This window comes from Nansenia antarctica (assembly GCF_963989245.1).
Source record: "Nansenia antarctica genome assembly, chromosome: 6".
Classification (NCBI taxonomy): Eukaryota; Metazoa; Chordata; class Actinopteri; order Argentiniformes; family Microstomatidae; genus Nansenia; species Nansenia antarctica.
In genome coordinates, this window is record NC_137676.1 from 25560502 (window position 1) to 25586011 (window position 25510).

Sequence of the window (25510 nt, forward strand, 5' to 3'; positions counted from 1 at the left end):
GGGGCTTAGCACGCAGCCCTGGGGGACCCAGTGCTGAGGCTGAGGGCTGTGGAGGTGTGGGGGCCCACCCGCACCCTCTGGGGGCGGTCGGTCAGGAAGTCCTTGATCCACGCACATATAGAGTGTGATAGACCCAGGTCTAGTAGTTTGGTCACTAGCCTGTCTGGAAGGATGGTGTTGAAGGCGGAGCTGAAGTCCACGAAGAGCAGTCTCGCGTAGCTGTTTCCCCTCTCCAGGTGGGATAGAGTGGCGTGGAGAGTCGTCGCGATGGCGTCCTCTGTGGACCTGTGGGCTCTGTAGGCGAACTGGTATGGATCCAGGTTGGGCGGGAGGCGTGTGAGTATGTGGGCCCGGACTAGTTTCTCGAAGCACTTCATGATGATTGGTGTGAGTGCCACCGGGCGGTAGTCATTTAGGCAGCTCACCGTGCTTTTCTTCGGGACTGGGATGATAGTTGAGGTTTTCAGGCAGGGTGGGACGGTGGCCTGGGACAGGGACTGGTTAAAGATGTTGGTGAAAACCCCGGCCAGCTGGTCGGCGCAGTCTCTCAGCACCCGTCCCAGGACGCCATCCGGCCCCGAGGCTTTCCTGGGGTCCACCGCCTTCAGTACGCGTCTCACTTCATGCTCTGTGAGGGTGAGGCTGCTGAGAGCTGGAGAGAGTGGTGTTTGTGTTGCGGTTACCTCCGTTCGCCCCTCGTCGAACCGGGCGTAGAAGGTGTTCAGCTTTCCCGCCAGCAGGGGGTCGTCTTGAGGGGCTCTGAAGTTTGTCATCTGCTGAACCCCCTGCCACATCCGCCTGGAGTCGTTGCTCAGGAGGCATTCCTCAATCTTCTCTCTGTGCTCTGCCTTGGCCGCTTTGATTCCGCGCTTTAGGTTGGCCCTGGTGGAGCTGTACAGCGGTGTGCTCTTCCCTGCGAAGAAGGCGTTGTCCCTCTCGTTGATCAGTTTTTGGACCTTCCCAGTCATCCATGGCTTCGTGTTGGGGTAGACCCGGACCCGTTTGTCCACGGTGACTGAGTTGGTGCAGTTCACTATGTGGTTCAGAACCGACGACGTGTACTGTTCCAGGTCCTCATGCTCATATTCCTGCCATAGGGTGTCATTTAGGCAGATCTGCAGTGGAGCGGACCCTTCTGGCCAGGTTCTGACAGTCTTAATGGTGATGGGAGCACTTTTCCCCATGGTAGTGTATGCAGGAATCAGGAGGATTGACACATGGTCAGACATGCCTAGATGAGCTAGCGGACTAGCCTTGTAAGCACGTTTGATGTTGGTGTATACCTTGTCCAGTGTTTTTTCTCCTCTCGTTGCACATTTCACATGCTGATAGAACTTGGGTAGTACTGCCTTCAGGTCGACATGATTGAAATCCCCCGCTATGATGTGAATAGCCTGTGGATCAGTGCTTTGTTGGCCACTGATGACTTCATATAGTCGCGCCAATGCTAGGCTGCCGTCTGCGCTAGGCGCTATGTACACACATGTTATGAGCACCGCGTTAAACTCCCTCGGGAGGTATGTGGGTCGGCATTTAACAGTCAAGTATTCCAGGTCTGGGGAGCAGTGGCTACTTACAGTTTTCGTGTTTAAGCACCAGCTATCCTTCGTCGATATTATGATCCCACCTCCTCTTGACTTGCCGCTAAGCTCCGTTCGGTCAGCGCGATGTAAGGTCCGTCCCTCTAAGCTAACAGCTGCGTCCACAATAGTGTCATTTAGCCAGGTTTCGGTCAGAATAATCACACAGCTATCCCCCACGATGTTGTTTTTAGCAACCTGTAGTCTCAGTTCATCCATCTTGTTCGTCAGGGACCTGACGTTGGAGAGGAAAATACTTGGCAAAGCAGGTTTGTCTGGGCTACGTCTTAATCTTGCTAGCAGGCCTCCCCGGCGGCCCCGTCGTTTCCTACGGCCTCGCCGCCGGCGTTTACGCCTCAGGGAGGGAACTGAGTACCAAGGTAGACGGGCGATCTCTTTGTGTATCCTGTTTTGCTCCAGAAACTCCGCTGTAACTATCTTGTCGTTTTGCGTGCCGACTTCTAATAAGTCGAGCCTGCTGTAGGTACTATTTACACAACTGTTCCCTATAAGTACTAAAATACAAATGTACTTAAAAACACAAAGAAACACCAGTGTAGAAGCCACTCCGGCCGCAGCGTCTAAGCGCGCAGCCATCTTGTGATGTAAGTGACACTTTGCATGTCGACAGCAAAAGAACAGGCTCTCGGGCCAGGAAAACTGGTTGCATAGTGGCATCAACACTCGGCCTAGAACTAAGAACCGCTTACGTCAGGGGCTGGGAGTGGGATTATCGTGATCAACCACGACCAAGTATCATTCATTTATTCGATTTGTTTAACTGCAATGTGATCGATACCAGCATAGTCGGCTAACATTAACATCTTGCAGAATCGCGACGAGCAGCACAAATCTGCATAAATTTTGTTGTGTTTGAAGTTGCCGTATTTCCTGGAAAGCGGAGACATACAGTGATGTAATGACATGGCTCTCTAAAAGCAAACCAGCCCGTGGAAAAGCAAACCGGTTCTTTAGAAAGTTCACAAGTTGAACCAAGTGCGAACCGGCACTAGCACCAGCCCAGAACTAGAACTAGGTTTGCGGCGTTGTATTGGTGGAAAGAGAGTATACTGTAAGTGTCATTAGTTTGTTTTCTCTCTCTCTCTCACTCTCTCTCTCTAGACCTCCCTGGACCTGGCTGTGTCCATGAAGGATCTCTCCATCGTTGTTGACATCCTCAACATCGTCAACCTGAAACCGTGAGTGGTCCCCTCACACACAGTGACCTCACAGTGACCGTTATTATCACTACATGCCATTTGACCCCCCTGGCTGTTCCTCTCTTCACCTCTCCCTCAGGTCGCTATGGAAACTAGACCTGTGTACATCCATCCTGCCCCAGATCGAGGAGCTCCTGCAGAGCAAGTACGAGAGGTGAGATGGAGGTCGCACATTGATGACATGTCGGGGGGGGTGTTACAGGAATGAAGTGTCTAGTTTTTAGTCATCATTATTTCGTATGTGAATGGGTGTGTGTGTGTGCTGATCTGGTTTCTCTCTCTGTGTGTTCAGTTATCTGCAGACGGGCTATACGTCTCTGAAGCTGATCATGAAGCGTTTCTGGCCACTCATCTCAGAAACCCTCACTGCGCCCCCCTCTGTCGGAGTGGACATCTCACGAGAGGAACGGTGAGTCCTCTACACTGACATCCAGTATGCATGACCACACTCTCACCTCTCATCAGGGATGCAAACTTGTCACCTTTCGGCAAAATTCGCCATTTTTACCTCAAAACAGGTCGTCCATGTGAATCGTGTAGATCTGCGATATCGGGGTGGCGGTTGGGCTAGGTCTTGTATGAACAAGTCACATGATGCGCAAGCTAACATCTTCCTGTCTGCTAAACTCCACTGCTGTTGAAATAACTTTTACCTTCAAGGTACAATTCCAGAAAGTGTGGAGAACACAGTCATGGTAAGGGGCGGCTGTGGCTCAGGAGGTAGAGCCGGCGTCTAATGATCGCAAGAGTCAGCAGACTCTGGGCGGTTCCATCTACCAGCGCTAGTGCTAGCACTATCCATTTAGCACCGTTAGTGTTAGCGCTATCTCCGATCCCCCATCGACATCGAAAATGTTCCCCGCATTGATCATTTTCTTGTTTGTTTTTTTTGGTCTCCTTTTTCATCCATCACCAGTTTGCACCCCTGCATATGCTGAAATATGTCATTCTAGACTTGTTATTATTATTGTACATTGTTGGGTACTGCTTCTGTTAAGCTCTTGATATTTTTTTTTTATTTTTTTTTTTATACTTTATTGCAGGACTTTACATTACATTTCACAAGTTCATTTCACACACTTTACAAGTTCTTCACTTGTTTAAGTTCATCCTGCATCATTTTTGTTTGTTTTTTTATTTTTTATAGAGAGAACAAGAAATAAAGAAAATAAAGAATAGAGACTAGAGAGAAAATATAAAAAAAAAGAAGAGAGAAATTATAGGGATAGAAATAGAAAAGTAAGAGACAAAGGGAGGGGGGTGGGAGGGGTGGGATCGGGGAGGGTTGGGGGGGGGGGGCTTCCTTCCTACTCATTCATTCGGTCCATTTACTCCAGTCCATAGTGAATTGCTCTTCACGGCCTCCCACTTTGCAAGTAATTCTTTCCATTTCTTTTATGTCTTCAACAGTTTTTTTCCAATTATTAACGGATGGTGGGTTTAAGTCCAACCATTTACGTGTGATTTGCTTTAAAGCCGCGATACGTAGTATGGTGTACAAATATTTATCTCCCTCTCTGTATATATCTAATGGAATAAGACCGAGTATAATATTGACTGGATGTATAGGATTTTGTAAGGTAAATGTATTTTTTATTTTTACTTGAACTGCCTCCCAAAACCTTTTCAATTTAGGGCATGTATAGAAAATGTGTGTGTGATTGGCTTCTCGTTCCGTACATTTCCTCCAGCATTCTGCATTGCCTGTTGGCCTATATTTTGACAACATTTTCGGTGTTAGGAAGATCTTCATATTTATTTTCCAAGCAAATTCTTTCCAGAATTTTGATTGTGTTGTCTTAAATATTCTTTTGCATGCTTCTTTCCACTCGTCATCCGTAATTGTTATTGCTAATTCGTTTCCCCATTTTTCTTTAGTGTTATCTTCTTGTATCTTGATTTCTTGCATGATTTTGTAAATTTTTGAGATTTTTGTCTTTTCACTGTTTCTATTTTTGATCAGATATTCCATTAGTATATGTGATCTTTGTTCCTGTCTCCTCTGCTGTGTTATAAGGTAGCTTCTAATTTGTAAGTACTTAAAAAAATGGCTATTACTTATATTAAATTGATTAACTAAGGTTTCAAATGAGTCTATCATGTCATTTGTAAACATCTGTGAGTACACCTGTAGTCCCTTCCTAGCCCATTCTTCTAATATTTTGTCTGTTTTATTAGGTAAAAAGTCTGGGTCACTGGCTATCTCTCTCAAATAAATACATTTGTCATCACATTTATACATTTTACGAATAGTTTTCCAATTTTTGAGGGTATTTTCTATGCATCTGTTATTTCCACTATGTTTTTGAATATCCTTTAGACTCAGAAAAGGTAGTGTTCCTATTGATATTGATATTGCTTGTTTTTCTATGTCTTTCCATTTGGTTTGAACCGAGTTATTCATCCATTTCATTATTGTATCTATTTGAGTTGCATGGAAATAGGACTTTAGATCAGGGAAATTAAACCCTCCTTTTTCTCTGGTTTGAGTTAGTATACTAAGTTTTTTCCGTTTACTTTTGTAGTTCCAAATGAAATTTGAGAGCATTGTATTCCATTTTTTGAAGCTACGCTGTGGAATGGGAACTGGTAATGTTTGAAATAAAAACAGAAACTGTGGGAGGATCATCATTTTGACGCTTTCTACTCTACTCATTAAGGATTCAGGTGTTATCTTCCATCTATTAAGATCTTCTCGTATTTTATTTTCAAGGGCTTGATAATTGTCGGTGTATGATGTTGTTATATCTCCAGTGAGGTAGATTCCTAAATATTTGATTTTCTTTGCATCCCATTTCAACTTGTATTTTTCCTTAATTTCCGAATCTATCTGTTCTCCAATTGTTAATACTTCACACTTACTTTCATTTAGTTTATAACCAGAGTGTTTACTATATTCTGTAATTGCTTCCATTAGGCTTGGTAAGGATTGGGCTGGTGATGTTAAATAAACAACCACGTCATCTGCATATAATGCCAGTTTGTGCTGTTCCTCTTTTATCGTTATGCCTTTGATGGTATTATTTTTCCTTATACTTTCTGCTAGTCCTTCCATGCTCTTGATATTTGAGTAGGTAAGTGCTTTGTGGTCGGCTATAAAATGTAAGTTATTATTATTATTAATAATAATGAATTGTGTTGTTACTACTTTCTGTTGGATAGACTCCAGAAGTGCAAGGTCTGCTACAAGCAGCTAAAGAACCTGAGCAACGTGGTCAAAAGCAAAGCAGACCAGGTGGGTCGGCACGGCAGCACCTTCAAGGAGCTGCAGCTGCTCATGGGCCCACTGGACTACTGACACTGACCATGCAACTGGAGACACGTATAGATCTAAGATGGCCGATCTTGGACCCCCCTCCCCTCCCTTTGAAGCAGGCTGTTTTGAGAATTGGGAGTCTTAACTAACTGGCTGATTCACTGTGTATCTGCTTGCTCTGGCTCCCGGAGGGATAAACCACAGTCTGTCACTGTGTCTTGATGGGGCTGAAGCAGTGGACTCAAAAACTGGGCTGGGTGTTGGATGTGTCTGGTGCATCCAGATCACACACTATTCCACACTAGACCTCACTACTGAGAATCTGTCTCTCCAGCACCCAGGACTCAGCTCTCTTATTATTGGGCACTTATGATTCCTGCACTGTGTGTGCGTGTGTGCGTGTGTGCGTGTGTGCGTGTGTGCGTGTGTGCGTGCGTGCGTGCGTGCGGGAGACAGACAATCAAAGTGAGACAATAGTTTTTTTTCCCCAACCTTCGTAGACGTGGTGCACACACATTCACTCACACGCCTGACTCACAGAGAAGACTTGACATGGGTAGTGTGTGTCCAGGTGACACAGGCACTGTGATGTGTTTGTATAAATGTTTTCAGAATCTTTTTCTACACTGCTTGAAATGTTGTCATAGGTGCACTGTTTTTAACTGTTATTAACACTAAAAGAAATGTTTCAAATAAAATAATGTTGAAAAGAAAGATGGAGCTCTGTGTCTTCTATCAGTGACATCGATAAGGTAAGATGTGATTACATACCGTCAGGCTTGAGCCTGTGCCCTTTTACCCTCAGTCAACAAGTGCCCTATTTTTTTGTGTTAATTGTATAAAAATATATATACAGTATTTGTTATTGAAATTCTATCAAATATAAAGAGGGAAATGTATAGTACACAATATTAATTTATAAAGTAAAAAAAAAAACGCTAACCAAGCTAGTCTAATTATCGTTAAAATGACGTTATTTCCGTCAAGCAGGACAACTTACAAATATGCAATTAATTTCTGAAGCAGGTAGACCTGGTCACCGAGCCCGTAGTGGTAAGCTCTGGCCACTTAGAATGCAGGTCATAAACAACCACCAAGAAGTGTTGGTGGTGAGGAACTCCATGGATCTCCCCACAGATGTCCAGCTGCAGGTGCTCCCAGGGCTGAGAGGGCCAGACCAAAGGTTGCAGAGGTTGGGGAGCCTGTTGTCCGGTCTTTCCACTCACCAGGCAGGCAGAGCAATCCCTAACCAGGGCCTTAATGTCTCTGTCTATCCCTGGCCACCACACCAGGTCCCGACAGCGCTGTTTGCTCACTATGCCCAGATAACCTGTGCGCCATAGTCAAAACACTTGCACGAAGGGCACCCGGGACCACAGTGCAAAGCCCCTGTACAACGCAGGTGTCATTCCAACAGGACAACTCCTGTTTAACTCCTGTTAAAATGCCACCAGGTCCTCTTGACACCTTGTGAGGCCACCCGGTCCGGATAAAGGTGCAGAGTTGGCAGAGAATAGGGTCCTCCTCGGAAGTGTCCTTTAGCTCCTGCAGAGACACAGTGGCTTGGAGGGGGTCATGTAACATCTGAATAATGCCCTGTTCTACCTGATCTGAGCCCTCGTGTGGGGCTGGGGCAGAGATGAAGCGAGAGAGAAGGTCAGCCACAACATTTTCCCTGCCGGGACTGAACTGTAAGCTATAGATATACTGACAGAGACGGTCAGCCCACCGGTGTAACCTCAGTGGTCTATGACCTGTTCCTGATGTGGACAGCAGGGTTGTCAGTGTCTGATGGTCTGTTCTCAGTGTGAAGGGTCGGCCATACAAGTACAAGTGCCACCTCTCACAGGCCCAGACGCATGCTAGTGCTCACCCACAGAATAGCTTTGCTCCGTCGGGTTGAGGGCGCTGTCCATGAACACAAGGCCCTCAATCAGGGGGCCGTTCCACTAAAGGTGGCTTAAATGCGGCGATCAGGCAACTCGGGATTGGAATTCAAGCCTCAGGTGATTCCTCGAACGAGGATCAGGCTTGTGTGATGAGTGTTCACAGAAGACCGGCTTACAAATCTTCGATATGGGCGCGTGCACGCAGACATAAAGAGCCCCGAAGAGTCGATCTGTCGAAATGAAGATAATCCACTCTGCAGGGGTACTACATTTGCGCAGCATTCCGAATTATTGATATTTATGAAGACGGAAAAATAAGATGTAAAATAGTGCAATACTGCCGCAATTAACAAGGCGAGGGAAATGGTTTGGCAAGAAATTGCTGACCGATTAAATGCGTAGGTCATACTAGCCCCAGTTATTGTTATATGTTCATATTTTAATAAATTAATATGACTACTGTGGTGATATGAGCAGCAGGCTACAAACCGTCATATTGCTGCAATGGCCTAGTGGTATTGACCGCTGCCGTGGTATTTATTCGTCATTTTTAGACGGTGGTTCGAATCCCTCTTCAGACGCACTTTTTACTGCATTTCATTGTCTGAATCTAATCTAAAATCTCATCTAAAAAAGTATGTAGGCTATAAAATTATGGTGCAGGCTAATTTACAAGAACTGACACGATTACAATGGTGTTTGAAGCCTTTGCATGAAATCTTCGGTTAAATGTAAAAAATAAAAAAGTCTCGAACACGGAACCTTTGGAACTCTAGTTGGCTGCCTTAACCACTGCGCCAGCCAGACCGCTGTGATGACAGCAATGCAAGTTTAGACAATTACTTTTTTTTTTTTTACACTTTTATTTATTGATCTATCGATCTATCTATCACACTTTCAAAATATCAAGTTATCTATCACACAATCAAACTATCTATCGATCGATCACACTTTCAAAATATCAAATTATCTATCTATCTATCTATCACACAGTCAACCTATCCATCTATCTATCTCGTGTGAAGTGGGAACTAATATTTCCTAAAAGAGGTCGTTCGGGATGTAGTTTCCGCCTGTGAGGAGAAGGGTCCAGCTGCGGACATCACGCGCATCACCCGGACGCTTGATGGACCATAATTGGTTGGAGCGCGTCATCACAGAAGTAACCGCGAGAAACCGCGAGATTTTGAAGGATCTTAAAAGCACGGCGAGATTTTAAAGATTGAATACGAAGCATTCGTGTATGTATTTGCTTGTGTGAAGTCTTTCTTTTATGGTGCACATGGATAATGATATGCCTACCTCCTGGAGACTGTTCTTCACTTGGCTGGATGTTTTGATGGGGTTTTTCTTTACCATGTAAAGGATCCTGTGATCATCCACCACTCTTGTCTTCCATGGACGTCCAGACCTTTTTGTGGTGCCGAGCTCACCAGTGCATTCTTTTTTTCTCAGAATGTACCAAAGAGTTAATTTGGCCACTATTAATGTTCCCACTATCTCTCTGATGGATTTTTGTTTTGTTTTTACAGCCTAAGGATGGTCTGTTTCACTTGCATTGAGAGCTGTTGACTGCATGTTGTGCGTATACAGCAACAGCCTCCAAATGCAAATGCCACACTTAATGAAGGAATAAATAGCCCACACTGGCCCATGAAACAGCTTTTGAGTCAATTGTCTAATTACTTTTGGTTATTATATATAAAAGAGCTATAATTCATAAACCCTTCCTTCAATTTGGATGTGAATACCCTTAACCTAAAGCTGAGAGTCTGCTCTTTAAGCCCAGTAAATTCTGTTGGAAATCTCATATAAGATACGTTAGATCCAAAGTATCAAGGAGTATTGCAGTATTGTGCAGGGCAAAACATATTCTGGAACAGAGGATGTTGTATACTCTATATTGTTGTCTTGTCTTACCCTATTTGAGTTACTGTGTGGAGATATGGGGAAATGAATTTAAAAGCACTTTAAACCCATTGATTACACTACAGAAAAAAGCTATGAGGATTGTACATAAGGTCGGATATCGTGATCACACTAATAACTTGTTCCTAATGTCAAATGTCTTAAAGCTCATGGACTTATTCAAATTTAAATTGGCACAGTTAATGTATAAAGCAAAGACTCAAGAACTCCCACGTAACATTAACAAATGATTTATAGAGAGGGATAAGGGGAGAGGTCATTGAGATTGAGATTGAGAGATTGAGATAACGTTTATTGCCACTATGCATTACACATATAGGAATTTGCTTCGTCACCACAGCAAGTGCGTTAATACTTTTTTCACATGTCAAAAAACAGGACAACACAACAACAACAACACAGGACAAACAACAGTGCATTGGATAGTGCGGTATAAAGTATAAAGTGCAGTGCAGAGTTTTTACAGTGAGTCCAGTTCAGTCCTGGGCAGACTTGGGGGCGGGGGGGAGGGGGAAGCCAGAGTCATTTATCAGCCTGGCGGCTGAGGGGTAGAAGCTGAGCCTGTGGCGGGCCTTCAGTGCCTTAGGCAGCCGCAACCTTCTTCCAGAGGGAAGCAGGGTGAGGAGGCCGTGGCCGGGGTGGAAGGGGTCTGCCATGATCTTCCTTGCCCTCCTCAGAGCCCTGGTGTCATGCAGGGAGTTGAGGGAGGGCAAGGGACAGCCGATCACCCTCTCTGCTGAACGTAGCACCCGCTGCAACTTGGCCTTGTCCTTGGTCGTTGCAGCAGGGAACCAGGTGATGATGGAGTGGGTGAGGATGGACTCAATGATGGCCGTGTAGAACTGGACCATCATGGACCTTGGCAGCCTGAGTTTCCTCAGCTGCCGGAGGAAGAACATCCTCTTCTGGGCCTTCTTTGTGAGGGCCTCTGTGTTCTGCTCCCACTTTAGGTCCCAGGAGATGGTCATGCCTAGAAAGCGGCATGACTCCACGGAGGCCACCGGGGTACCTCCCAGCGTGATGGGAGGGGGCAGGGCTGCTTTCCTTCGGAAGTCCACCACCATCTCCACTGTTTTCAGAGCATTTAGCTCCAGGTTGTTTAAGCTGCACCAGCTCTGCAGCCCCTCGATCTCACCCCTGTAGGCAGATTCATCCCCCCCGGAGATGAGGCCCACCAGGGTGGTGTCGTCTGCAAACTTCAGGAGCTTGACCGAGGGGTGGCGGGAGACACAGCTGTTGGTGTAAAGGGAGAATAGTGCTGGAGACAGGACGCAGCCCTGCGGGGAGCCCGTGCTGGTGGACCTGGAGCTGGAAATGCTCTTCCCCAGCTTCACCCGCTGAGACCTGTCAGTCAGGAAGTCCGTGATCCACCTGCAGGTGGAGACCGGCACCTGCAGCAGGGATAGCTGGTGCTCCAGGATGTGTGGGAGGATCGTGTTGAAGGCCGAGCTGAAGTCCACGAACAGGATCCTGGCGTAGTTGCCTGCAGTGTCTAGGTGTTCTAGTACGTAGTGCAGAGCCATGTTCACGGCGTCCTCCGTGGATCTATTGGCTCGGTCGCGACCAGGCTAATTATATCTGACTCAGAAGGAGCTCTACCAAGCAGCGAATTATTTGAGCCACATTGATGGAACCGAATGCAAGCTAACATTATCGAGGCTTAGAACTTTATCAAGGCTTAGAAGATAATCGACCTTAGTGGAATGGGCCCCAGGGCTCTGTGTTCATAAACAGGACAGTCAGACTCTCAACAATCCCACTGTTACACTCTGTGTGAAAATGAATAGACCATGCATACATACAGTATAGAGCATTATGAACTGCCATACATGTGAAAAATCCATTACATGTCCCCCCTAAAATGTAAACACCAGTAAACTCCAGTAAACACCTGTAAACACCTGTAAACACCAGTAAACACCAGTAACTCAACACCTGACTCACTGCACTGTATAAATTGTAAATTGTAAATATGTTCTGTCTTGTCTTGTGGTTATGTGTGTTCATGTCATGTACAATGTGTGTATGTTTTTTGACACTGTTTATGAGCTGTACCGACAACAAATTCCACCGACCTAGGTCGTGTGGTCATTAAACTATTCTATTCTATTCTATTCTATTCTAAACACCAATAAACATTAGTAAACACCAGTAAACACTAGTAAACACCAGTAAACACTAGTAAACACCAGTAAACACCAGTAAACACTAGTAAACACCAGTAAACACTACTAAACACCAGTAAACACCAGTAAACACCAGTAAACACCAGTAAACACCAGTAAACACTAGTAAACACCAGTAAACACCAGTAAACACTAGTAAACACCAGTAAACACCAGTAAACACTAGTAAACACCAGTAAACACTACTAAACAGCAGTAAACACCAGTAAACACCAGTAAACACTAGTAAACACCAGTAGACACCAGTAAACACCAGTAAACACTAGTAAACACCAGTAAACACCACTAAACACCACTAAATACCAGTAAACACTAGTAAACACCAGTAAACACTAGTAAACACTTGTTAACACCAGTAAACACCCGTAAACACCCGTAAACACTAGTAATAATAATAATAATACATTTTATTTATAAAAGCACTTTACATAGTGCTACAATTAAACACAGGAAGATAAAGCAATAAACATTTTCAATTAAAAAGCTAAAAAAAGGCTCTATTAAAAAGGTGGGTTTTAAGGTCTCGTTTAAAAGCATCCACAGACTGTGGTGCCCTTAGGTGGTCAGGGAGAGCATTCCACAGCCTGGGAGCAGCCGAGCAGAAGGCCCGATCTCCCATGGTGCGGAGCTTGGTCCTGGGGGTCTTGAGGAGGTTGGTGGCAGTAGAACGCAGGGTGCGTGAGGAGGTCTGAGGGGTATGGAGGAGTTCCTTGAGGTAGGGGGGGGGGCAGTTCCATGGATGCACTGGTGGGTGAGGAGGGAGACCTTGAATTCGATTCTGAGGGAGACGGGGAGCCAGTGAAGTGATTTGAGGATGGGGGTGATGTGATCATATTTAGTAAACACCAGTAAACACCAGTAAACACCAGTAAACACTAGTAAACACCAGTAAACACTAGTAAACACCAGTAAACACCAGTAAACAGTAGTAAACACTAGTCAACACTTGTTAACACCAGTAAACACTAGTAAACACCAGTAAACACTAGTAAACACTTGTTAACACCAGTAAACACTAGTAAACACCAGTAAACACTAGTAAACACCAGTAAACACTAGTAAACACCAGTAAACACCAGTAAACATTAGTAAACAGCAGTAAACTCCAGTAAACACTAGTAAACACCAGTAAACACTAGTAAACACTAGTAAACACCAGTAAACACCAGTAAACACCAGTAAACACTAGTAAACACCAGTAAACACCAGTAAACACTAGTAAACAGCAGTAAACTCCAGTAAACACTAGTAAACACCAGTAAACACCAGTAAACACTAGTAAACACCAGTAAACACCAGTAAACACAAGTAAACACTAGTAAACTCCAGTATACACCAGTAAACACCAGTAAACACCTGTAAACACTAGTAAACACCAGTAAACACCACTAAATACCAGTAAACACTAGTAAACACCAGTAAACATCTGTAAACACCAGTAAACACCAATAAACACTAGGAAACACTAGAAAACACTAATAAACAGGCCACTCCCTTAATTGTCTAAGCCACACCCACATTGATACAGACCACTCCCACATTGATACAGACCACACCCACTAACTCTCTAAACCACACCCACTTTGATACAGAACACTCCCACATTGATACAGGCCACTCCCCCTAAGTGTCTAAGCCACACCCACATTGATACAGACCACTCCCAAATTGATACAGGCCACTCCCCCTAACTGTCTAAGACACTCCCACTTTGATACAGGCCACACCCACATCGATACAGGCCACTCCCCCTAAGTGTCTAAGCCACACCCACTTTGATACAAGCCACTCCCCCTAAGTGTCTAAGACACTCCCACTTTGATACAGGCCACACCCACATTGATACAGGCCACTCCCCCTAAGTGTCTAAGCCACACCCACTTTGATACAAGCACCACCCACTTTGATACAAGCCACTCCCCCTAAGTGTCTAAGCCACACCCACATTGATACAGGCCACACCGACATTGATACAGGCCACTCCCCCTAAGTGTCTAAGCCACACCCACTTTGCTACAGGCCACTCCCCCTAGCTGTCTTAGCCACTCCCACTTTGATACAAGCACCACCCACTTTGATACAGGCCACTCCCCCTAGCTGTCTAAGCCACACCCACATTGATACAGACCACTCCCACATTGATACAGGCCACTCCCCTTAGCTGTCTAAGCCACTCCCACTTTGATACATGCACCACCCACTTTGATACAGGCCACTCCCCCTAGCTGTCTAAGCCACACCCACATTGATACAGACCACTCCCACATTGATACAGACCACACCCACTAACTCTCTAAGCCACACCCACTTTGATACAGACCACTCCCACATTGATACAGGCCACTCCCCCTAACTGTCTAAGACACTCCCACTTTGATACAGGCCACACCCACATTGATACAGGCCACTCCCCCTAAGTGTCTAAGCCACACCCACTTTTGTTACAAGCACCACCCACTTTGATACAGGCCACTCCCCCTAGCGGTCTAAGCCACACCCACATTGATACAGACCACTCCCACATTGATACAGACCACACCCACTAACTCTCTAAGCCACACCCACTTTGATACAGACCACTCCCACATTGATACAGGCCACTCCCCCTAACTGTCTAAGACACTCCCACTTTGATACAGGCCACACCCACATTGATACAGGCCACTCCCCCTAAGTGTCTAAGCCACACCCACTTTGATACAGGCCACTCCCCCTAGCTGTCTTAGCCACTCCCACTTTGATACAAGCACCACCCACTTTGATACAGGCCACTCCCCCTAGCTGTCTAAGCCACACCCACATTGATACAGACCACTCCCACATTGATACAGACCACACCCACTAACTCTCTAAGCCACACCCACTTTGATACAGACCACTCCCACATTGATACAGGCCACACCCCCTAACTGTCTAAGACACTCCCACTTTGATACAGGCCACACCCACATTGATACAGGCCACTCCCCCTAAGTGTCTAAGCCACACCCACTTTGATACAAGCACCACCCACTTTGATACAAGCCACTCCCCCTAAGTGTCTAAGACACTCCCACTTTGATACAGGCCACACCCACATTGATACAGGCCACTCCCCCTAAGTGTCTAAGCCACACCCACTTTAACACAAGCACCACCCACTTTGATACAAGCCACTCCCCCTAAGTGTCTAAGCCACACCCACATTGATACAGGCCACACCCACATTGATACAGGCCACTCCACCTAAGTGTCTATCTAACTCCTGGTGTTGTTATGGTTGTCTCTGGTCTAACTCCTGGTGTGGTCATGGTTGTCCCTCCTGATTTAACTCCTGGTGTGGTCATGGTTTCCCTCCTGGTCTAACTCCTGGTGTGGTCATGGTTGTCCCTCCTGGTCTAACTCCTGGTGTGGTCATGGTTGTCACTCCTGGTCTAACTCCTGGTATTGTTATGGTTGTCCCTCCTTGTCTAACTCCTGGTATTGTTATGGTTGTCCCTCCTGGTCTAACTCCTGGTATTATTATGGTTGTCCCTCCTGGTCTAACTCCTGGTGTGGTCATGGTTGTCCCCGGTCTAACTCCTGGTCTAACTCCTGGTGTGGTCATGGTTGTCCCTGGTCTAACTCCTGGTTGAACTCCTGGTGTGGTCATGGTTGTCCCTGGTCTAACTCCTGGTATTGTTATGGTTGTCCCTCCTGGTCTAACTCCTGGTGTGGTCATGGTTGTCCCTGGTCTAACTCCTGGTATTGTTATGGTTGTCCCTCCTGGTCTAACCCCTGGTGTGATCATGGTTTTCCCTGGTCTAACTCCTGGTCTAACTCCTGGTGTAGTTATGGTTGTGTCCCTCCTTGTCTAACTACTGGTGTGGTCATGGTTGTCCCTCCTGGTCTAACTCCTGGTGTGGTCATGGTTGTCCCTGGTATAACTCCTGGTGTGGTCATGGTTGTCCCTGGTCTAACTCCTGGTGTGGTCATGGTTGTCCCTCCTGGTCTAACTCCTGGTGTGGTCATGGTTGTCCCTCCTGGTCTAACTCCTGGTGTGGTCATGGTTGTCCCTGGTCTAACTCCTGGTGTGGTCATGGTTGTCCCTGGTCTAACTCCTGGTGTGGTCATGGTTGTCCCTGCTCTAACTCCTGGGTGTGGTCATGGTTGTCTCTGGTCTAACTCCTAGTATTGTTATGGTTGTCCCTCCTGGTCTAACTCCTGGTGTGGTCATGGTTGTCCCCCCCAGCTTCTCGTGGACGAGGAACGGGACCCACTTTGACGTGGAGAAGGACCCCAAGGTGCTGATGAAGCCGTCATCGACATCAGCGGGGAGAAGGCGGAGGCCTACGAGGGCGTGTACCAGTGCACCGCCCGCAACGAGCACGGCACCGCCGTCTCCAACAACATCGTCATCAGGCAGTCCAGTGAGTACTTGTGTGGGGCGGCTGTGGCGCAGGAGGTAGAGCCGGCGGTTCGAGCCCCGGCTGGCCACATCAAAGATCTAGTCGAAGTGTCCTTGGGCAAGACACTCAACCCCAAATTGCTCCCAATGAGCGGGCTGGCTGGCGCCTTGCATGGTAGCTTGGCCGCCATTGGTGTGTGAATGTGTATGTGAATGTGTGAATGAGAGGCTGTTGTAAAGTGCTTTGGAATAAGACACTATATAAGTCTATATAAGTCAGTCCATTTACTCCCACTATCCCAGTATACCAGTATTCCAATACTCCCAGTGCAGTGCATTTCCACTGTTATGGAGGTGTACCTCAGAGTGTTATGCAGGTGTACCTCAGTGTTATGCAGGTGTACCTCAGTGTTATGCAGGTGTACCTCAGTGTGTGTTTCAGCTGACTGCTGCTGTCTCTGTGTGGCTCGCAGGGTCCCCCTTGTGGTCAAAGGAGCGGATTGAGGCCATCACGTTGCAGGCGGGGGCGTCCCTGGTGCTGCAGTGCCGCCCCCCCGCCGGTCTGCCCCCCCCCCCATCATCTTCTGGATGGACAACAGTAAGTCCTAGGAGGGGGGGAGGGGTTGTTTTTAAACAGTTTGTTTTTTATGACTTTGTTGTACTGTTAGTTTTGGGAGGGAGTATTGTGTGTTTTGTGCGATTGCTAACGTGTGCGTTGAATCCTGTGTTTCCCTTCATATCTCTTCCTTCTTTCTCTCTCCCCTCACCCCCCCCTCCACTCTCTCTGTCTCTGTCATTTTCTCTCTCTCTCTTCCTTCTTTCTCTCACCCCTCACTCATCCCCCATCTCTCTCTCTCTCTCTCTCTGTCTCTGTCCTTTTCTCTCTCTCTATCTCTCTATTTCTTTCTCACACTCCCCTCACCCCATCTCTCTGGTTGTCCCTGGTCTAACTCCTGGTCTAACTCCCCCCCCCCCCTCTTCCCCCAGACCTCCAGAGACTCCCCCAGGACTCACGTGTGTCCCAGTCTCTGAACGGGGACCTGTACTTCTCCAACGTCCTGGTGGGGGACACGCGCAACGACTACATCTGCTACGCCCGCTTCCCCCACACACAGACCATCCAGCAGAAACAGCCCATCAACCTCGAAGTCCTGGACAGTAAGTTCCTCCCCAGGAACCCAACTGAGAAGGCCTGGGTTTGACCTGTGTTTGACCTGGGTTTGACCTGGGTTTGATCTGGGTTTGATCTAGGTTTGATCTGGTTCGACCTGGGTTTGACCTGGGTTTGACCTGAGTTTGACCTGGGTTTGACCTGGGTTTGATCTGGTTTGACCTGGGTTTCACCTGGGTTTGACTTGGTTTGACTTGGTTTGACCTGGGTTTGACTTGGTTTGACCTGGGTTTGACTTGGTTTGACTTGGTTTGACCTGGGTTTGACTTGGTTTGACCTGGGTTTGACTTGGTTTGACTTGGTTTGACCTGGGTTTGACTTGATTTGACTTGGTTTGACTTGGTTTGACCTGGGTTTGACTTGGTTTGACCTAGGTTTGACTTGGTTTGACTTGGTTTGACCTAGGTTTGACTTGGTTTGACTTGGTTTGACCTGGGTTTGACTTGGTTTGACTTGGTTTGACCTGGGTTTGACTTGGTTTGACTTGGTTTGACCTGGGTTTGACCTGGTTTGACTTGGTTTGACCTGGGTTTGACCTGGTTTGACCTGGTTTGACCTGGTTTGACCTGGCTTTGTGGTCGTAGGCCAGACCTTGAGATGTGGCCTTGTGTATGAGCAGTATTCATGTCCTCTGCTTCAGCCACACTTTAATGTTCCATAGGTTTCTCTAGTATTTCTCATTGCCATAGCAACAGACCTGCGGCTGTCGTCGTCACGGAGATACACCTTCCAGAAGAGTCTGTGTCTGACAGAGAGGCGAAGTGGAGGCCGTTGGGTTGTCATGGTTTCCGTGGCTACGGGCCGAAATTAGTTTGATTTGAACAATAAAGCAGCGGTTTTCTTCTTTTTTAAAATCACGTTTGTCTGTCTTGTGGTCTTCTGGTGGTGGGCCGAACGCATTTTTCGTGAAGTTTAGCTTTTTCCATCTACAGAGTACACAATCTCTTACATACGATATTAAGTAATTCTCTTAAGTCTATAACAATTTGTTGGCAGCTGTAGTTATGACGGAGATTTTCACAAAATTTTTTTTTTTTTTTTTTTAATCGTCTGTCTGCACAGGGACATCGCTGGTCGCTCTAGTTGATAAACCAATCAGAATTCGAGTACGGCTTCATTAGGACCCCGAAATGTAAACACTGGCTGTTAACTCTAGCAACTGACTGGATGTTAACCCTAGCAACCGCAGGGAAATAAAGAGATGTGATGAATTATGGAGTGTTGTATGCATTTAACAAACCGAACGGACAATATTATAGCATTTTCAGATGCAAGTTGGACCAAATTTGTACATTGTTCTCTACAGTGGGTGAATCTTCACACTGCATTATATAATCTTAATTTAATTATTTTGTAACTTAAATGCAATATTAAAAGCATGGGTTTTTATAATCTTAATTTAATTATTTAGTCATTTAAAGGCAATATTAAAAAGTTGGGTTTTTAGTCTTGACTTGAACATATTTGCTGAGGTTGCATCCCTAATGTATACTGTATGCAGTAGGCCTATGCCAACATACGAAACATTGAAAGAGCCCACAAGAGAAGGGAAAAAATCAGTACAGGAGGCTGCAGGTTTTTTGAATGAATGAATGAATGGTCTTTATTGTCATTGATATAGTACAGGTACCAAACAACGGAATTTGGGAGGGGGGGCTCCCCTGGTGCTAGGAAAGAAAAAAAAACAAAAAAAAAGCAAGAAGGGAAAGGAGCTGGTTTACATAAATAAAGGCTATGTACACTATCCACTATACTATACTGTACTATACTGTACTTTTTATAGCAATATAAGTTATTTATAAGAACAAGATGATATAAACAAGCTCAGATATGACATGAACATTATTAACAATATGATATAAACAAGCTAAGATATGACATGAACAAGATATGAACATGGCTTCAATGGGTCAGGGTCAGCCCTGCCAGGTCAGGTCCAGAAGATGTGCAGTGCAGTCCAGGGCTGAGCATCTGGGGTTACCTGGGTAAACAGATTAGGAGAGTTTTAAATAAACTAGGCTGTAACTTTGGAAGCATTACTACTTTTACTATTGTTGTGGGAACAGTGAGGAAGATAGACATAGGGGAAATGCTGGTCTATAGTCTGGGACCCTTTCCTGCAGCAATTGCGAACATAGATGGCTCTCTTGTGAAAACTGACAAATTAATTCACTTTCTAGAAGGATCAGTAAATCCACCGGCCACAGTTGAAATCCCTGATGGCTCAACCTGGGTGTGGGATGCAATGGCACTAGTACAGGCTATGAAACCCCAAGATACATTTGGAAGATTTGCCAACAGTGCACTAATGTACCTGATCAATGCAGCCAAAGTGAGTAAATCTAAAGTGGTGCATTTTGTCCCTGACACCAAAAAACACTGAGTATAAAGAACGCAGAAGTCAGTTGACAACAATATATTCAGCTGACCAGAAGACTTTGGTCCAAGTTCTTGGCTTGTGGCCAAAACAAAGAAAACCTACAACAGTTTCTTTTTGAGACATGGTCCAAGTCCAGGAAAGACCAAATTCAAGACATCACTTTGATTGTTGGACATGGGTCTGAGTGTCATGTGATCAGAGTCAACGGCAGTGGCACAGAACTTGAGGTTTTACCACTGCTCACACTGTTCTCAATACAGGAGGAGGCAGACACCCTGCTGTTGCTTCACTGTGAACATGCCTCACAGTATAGCTCACATGTTGTGATCAGCAGTCCTGACACAGATGTGTTTTTACTGGCTATCGCTTTCTGTAAGGAAATAGGACCAAACCTGTACTTCCACACAGGGAAAGGGACAAACAAATGAATGAATGATGAATAAATGAATGAATGGTCTTTATTGTCATTGATATAGTACAGGTACCAAACAACGAAATTTGGGAGCAGGGGCTCCCCTGGTGCTAGGAAAAAAAAACTAAAAACAAGAAGGGAAAAGAGCTGGTTTACATAAATAAAGGCTATGTACACTATCCACTATACTATACTATACAAATAAAACACTGTGCTGTACTCTATGCTATGCTATACCTATTCTAACATTTCCTATCTCTGAACCTTATGTACCCGAGGGTTGTCATATTGCACATAGTGTTATTGCACATTCATTTAAAGTGTCGCAGTTTGCAGGTTTGAAATGTTCACAGTTGTGTTTCAGTATTGCACTTGATTTCAATCTAGTATCTGCCATCAAATTGTCTAGATTGTCCAGGGCCTAGAACCTAGGTCTTTGCTGTGTTCAGGGCCTGAATGGCCCTGGGGTAGAAGCTGAGCTTCAGTCTGTTTGTCCTTGCGAACATGGTCCTGAACCGCCTGTCCGAGGGCAGCCGAGCAAAGTGTTCGTACCCAGGGTGGGATGGGTCTCTGGAGATCTTGGAGGCCTTCCTGAGGCAGCGTGTGTTGTACAGCTCTTCCAGAGAGGGGAGGGGGGCGCCGGTGATCTTCTGGGCCGATCTCACGACTCTCTGTAGCGCATTCCTCTCTGCGGCTGTGCAGCTGGAGAACCACACGCAGATGCAGTAGGTGAGGATGCTCTCCACTGCGCAGCGGTAGAAGGTCACAAGCATCTCCTGTCCGATGTGGTCTTTCCTGAGGACTCTCAGGAAGTAGAGCCGCTGTTGTGCCTTCTTGATGATGGCTGCTGTGTTGATCTTCCAGGACAGGTCATCCTGTATGTGCACCCCCAGGAATCGGAGGGTTGAGACTCTCTCCACGCTCCCTCCATCGACGAGCAGGGGCTGGACCTCAGATTTTCTCCTCCTGAAGTCCACGATGATTTCCTGGGTCTTTGACTGGTTCAGCAGCAGGTTGTTAACCTTGCACAGCTTGCCCAGCTGCTCCACCTCATCCCTGTACGCCGCCTCGTCCCCCCCCGAGATGCAGCCCACCACGGTGGTGTCGTCTGCAAACTTTGCGATGGAGTTGCTGGGGTGGACGGGGGTGAAGTCGTAGGTGTAGAGGTTGTAGAGGATGGGGCTTAGCACGCAGCCCTGGGGGGACCCAGTGCTGAGTCTGAGGGCTGTGGAGGTGTGGGAGCCCACCTGCACCCTCTGGGGGCGGTCAGACAGGAAGTCCTTGATCCATGCACATGTAGAGTGTGATAGTCCCAGGTCTAGTAGTTTGGTCACTAGCCTGTCTGGAAGGATGGTGTTGAAGGCAGAGCTGAAGTCCACAAAGAGCAGTCTCGCGTAGCTGTTTCCCCTCTCCAGGTGGGATAGAGTGGAGTGGAGAGTCGTCGCGATGGCGTCCTCTGTGGACCTGTGGGCTCTGTAGGCGAACTGGTATGGATCCAGGTTGGGCGGGAGGCGTGTGACTATGTGGGCCCGGACTAGTTTCTCGAAGCACTTCATGATGATTGGTGTGAGTGCCACCGGGCGGTAGTCGTTTAGGCAGCTCACCGTGCTTTTCTTCGGGACTCGGATGATAGTTGAGGTTTTCAGGCAGGGTGGGATGGTGGCCTGGGACAGGGACTGGTTGAAGATGTTGGTCAAACACCATACACGTACAGAGAGTACACAGCCATCTTGGTGATGAAGTCTCTGATGCGCTCATTGGATTTCACTGTTTCACCGGCTGTGATACAGTGAGTGCACTGCACGGCAATGGAAAAGTGAAGGCCGTAAAAACACTCCTGTCCAACAAAGAGCATTGTGCTACTTTCCAAAAGTTGGGAACAGCTTTTCAACTGCCAACAGAGCTGTATGAGGAAATTGAGGCATTTACATGCGACCTCTACGACCACAAAGGCTGTAGGGATGTACATTTAGCTAGGTGTCAAATGTTTAAGAGTGGGAAGTGCAATGACCGAAGTCTACCACTAAATAAGGATGCCTTGCACAAACATAGTAAGCGGGCAAACTACCAGGCAGCCATATACAGGAGGTCCCTTAAGAGCCAGCCAGACATCCCTCCGCCAATGAGCCATGGCTGGAAGATAGAGGGAGATTTCTTTGGGATTGACTGGATGTCACTTCCCTCAGCCCCAGTCACAGTTTTAGAGCTTGTATACTGCTCCTGCAAAAAAACAAAATGTGTGAAAGGGAGATGCACATGCAAATCTAACAACCTACCATGTACAGACATGTGTCTGTTCCTTACAGAAAGCGATAGCCAGTCTGTCTGTGTTTGCACTGCGAAAACACACTAGTGTTATAAATGTTCTCTAAACACTTGAATCTTTGTCTAGTCTCGTCAATTACAGGCAAGGCAAGTGAAGATACACTTAGTCTTGGGTTTTACACAGTGAAGATACACTTAGTCCAGCTCACCTCGTAAAAATTAGACGATTGACAATATCAAAAACATGCTTGCACACACATATAACGTACTCACACACAAGTTAATGTTACTGGTCCCAATTTGGCACAATTATTACTGAAATAATTGAGAATAGACATAGTTGACATCGGTAACTTAGCTATTGTACCCTTTAAAGTTAGATAACTAGCTTGTTAATTAATTAGCTTCACAATCGCGGGTGACGTTAGGTCGGATTTTTCAGTAAAATAGCATATAGAACATGTTTGTATTGACACAACATGACATGGACTTGTTCATTAATATGTGATATGAATTAGTATGACATGCAAATCTTACCTGAAACATTACTTGACAGTAAAGTTATCCGAAACAACTCAGTCTTCTCGTCTTTCCGTTGTTTACTTCATAGTTCCGTATTTTGTAGGAATATCATTGGTAGACGTCAAGTCAGGTGACGCTTTAACGGGTTTTGATTGGTTAGCGGCATAGTAGCCCCAAGCATTCTCCTTATTAACTTATGAATCGTAAGTTTAGTTTTCATAAAACGTTGTTCGAAAATAGGCTGCCAACAAACGGAAACATGTTCCAAAAAACCCCATTTAGCTTATATGAAAAAATCAACTAGTCTGCAGTTGCAGATCGATCAGTTCAAAAACTAAAGCAGATAGACAGCTTCGGCCCACCGCCTATCTGTCCTGGGGGGGAGAAGGGGGCGAGGCTGTCCTGGGGCGGAGGTTGTCCTGGGGGAGAGGGGTGGGAGAGGCTGTCCTGGGGGAGAGGGGTGGGAGAGGCTGTCCTGGGGGAGAGGGCTGGGAGAGGCTGTCCTGGGGGGGAGGGGGTGGGAGAGGCTGTCCTGGGGGAGAGGGCTGGGAGAGGCTGTCCTGGGGGGGAGGGGAGGCTGTCCTCGGGGGCAGGTTGTTCTGGGGGGGAGTTGGGGGAGAGGGGGGGAGTATCTGGGTTTCCTCTCCGCTGCGTGTGTTTGCTCAGCGCCTCCCAGCTTCCTGCCCCTCAGGGCTGTTACGCTATTAGGAGATGAGGAGACTGACTATCAGACTCAGTCCTGTCATCTCTCTCTCTCCCCTCTCTCTCTCCCCTCTCTCTCTCCTCCTCTCCCTCTCTCTCTCCCACCCTTTCTCTCTCTTGTTTCCCCTCTGCTCACTCCCCCCCCCCTCTCTCTGTTTTCTAAGCCATTCCTTGTGTAGCATACCCTGAGCCCCTATTGCACAGTCTGTCTCTGTGTCCTGCAGACAGCTTTAGGTCTGAGGTTCTGGTCAGGTTCTGGTCAGGTTCTGAGTGTGTGTGTCCCCTGCAGACAGCCCGGTGGGGGAGCGGCCCCCCAGCTTCCTGGCCCCCCAGGGCTCCAGCAGCAGCCAGATGGTCCTGAGGGGAGAGGTGCTGGAGCTGGAGTGTATCGCTGAGGGCCTGTGAGTCTGACACACACACACACACACCTGCATGAAAGCGCACACACACGCAGGCGCACACAGATGCATGAAAGCACGGCCACACATGCACACACACATACATGCATGAAAGCGTGCACACACACACATACACACACACACACACACACACACACACACACACACTTACGCACAAACGCGCACACACACATGCATGAGAGCGCACACACATTAACACATGCACGAATGTGCACACATGTGTACACCCATGCACACACACACATACGCACGCACGAATTCGCACACACATGCACAAAAGCACACATACACACACATGCATGAAAGCGCGCCGCCCCCCCCCCAACACAAACCACCCCCCCACACTACTAACCCCCTCTCCCCCCCCTCCCCCAGGGGGGACCTGCCGGCTGAGAGGACGACCCTGTCCCGTCCCCCCCTACACACACACCCCTAACCCCCCCTCCCTCTCTGCCCCCCCCCCCCCCCCACAGGCCGACCCCAGAGATCTCGTGGCGTAGGGAGGGGGGGGACCTGCCGGCAGAGAGGACGACCCTGCTGAACTACCAGAAGACTCTGAGGATCTCTGACGTGACGGATTATCCACCTGGATAATTCAATAAATCAATCAATCAAACTTTATTCATAATAAGCACAAGCCATATATCAAATGCAACTCCTAGTGCTGAACATAAAAAAAGCAACATGAATAAATAAAATACAACACAATAAAACAAGAAATAGGAGATAAGAAATAACAGTAAAAGCTGCACATTTTAATAAACAAAAGCCTGGCTAGAGAGGTGAGTTTTAAGCCTTTTTATTTTTAAAGCTCAGCACCCTCTCGGGGGCGGCTGTAGCCTAGAGGTTAGAGAGGTCCTCTAGAAATCGGAAGGTCGCTGGTTCGATCCCCGCCTCAGGAGGGAGCTGCATGTGCCCTTGAGCAAGGCACTTCTTTCTGACCCTGTCCCTATGGCAAAACCCCCCCAAAACTCCAACAATTGACTGACAAGTTGATTGCATGGCAAATAAAACTTATTCTTCTACACCCTCTGCCACCCTCCTCTGTCAAGCCTCTAGTGTTAGTTGACGTCTTGTCTCTTTCTCTTCTCCCCCCCCCCAGCCGCCCCGTTCTGGGTCAGCGCCCCCTGGAACCTGATCCTGGCCCCCAAGGAGCAGGTATATCCTGACCTGCAGGGTGGGGGGGGACCCCAAGCCCCTCATCAGCTGGTCC

General features: G+C 46.9%; 1 protein-coding gene across 1 annotated transcript in view; it reads left to right on the forward strand.

Annotated features, from left to right (window-relative positions):
* The window catches only part of katnb1 (katanin p80 (WD repeat containing) subunit B 1), a 30622-nt gene extending 23900 nt beyond the window's left edge, over window positions 1-6722 (forward strand). Inside the window, exons 17-20 of the mRNA XM_080533982.1 lie at window positions 2703-2779; window positions 2880-2954; window positions 3093-3209; window positions 5963-6722. Of these exons, the coding sequence (XP_080390108.1) occupies window positions 2703-2779; window positions 2880-2954; window positions 3093-3209; window positions 5963-6098 (405 nt within the window). The 3' untranslated portion in view covers window positions 6099-6722. The remainder of the gene's footprint in view (window positions 1-2702; window positions 2780-2879; window positions 2955-3092; window positions 3210-5962) is intronic.
* The last annotated feature ends 18788 nt before the right edge of the window (window positions 6723-25510 follow it).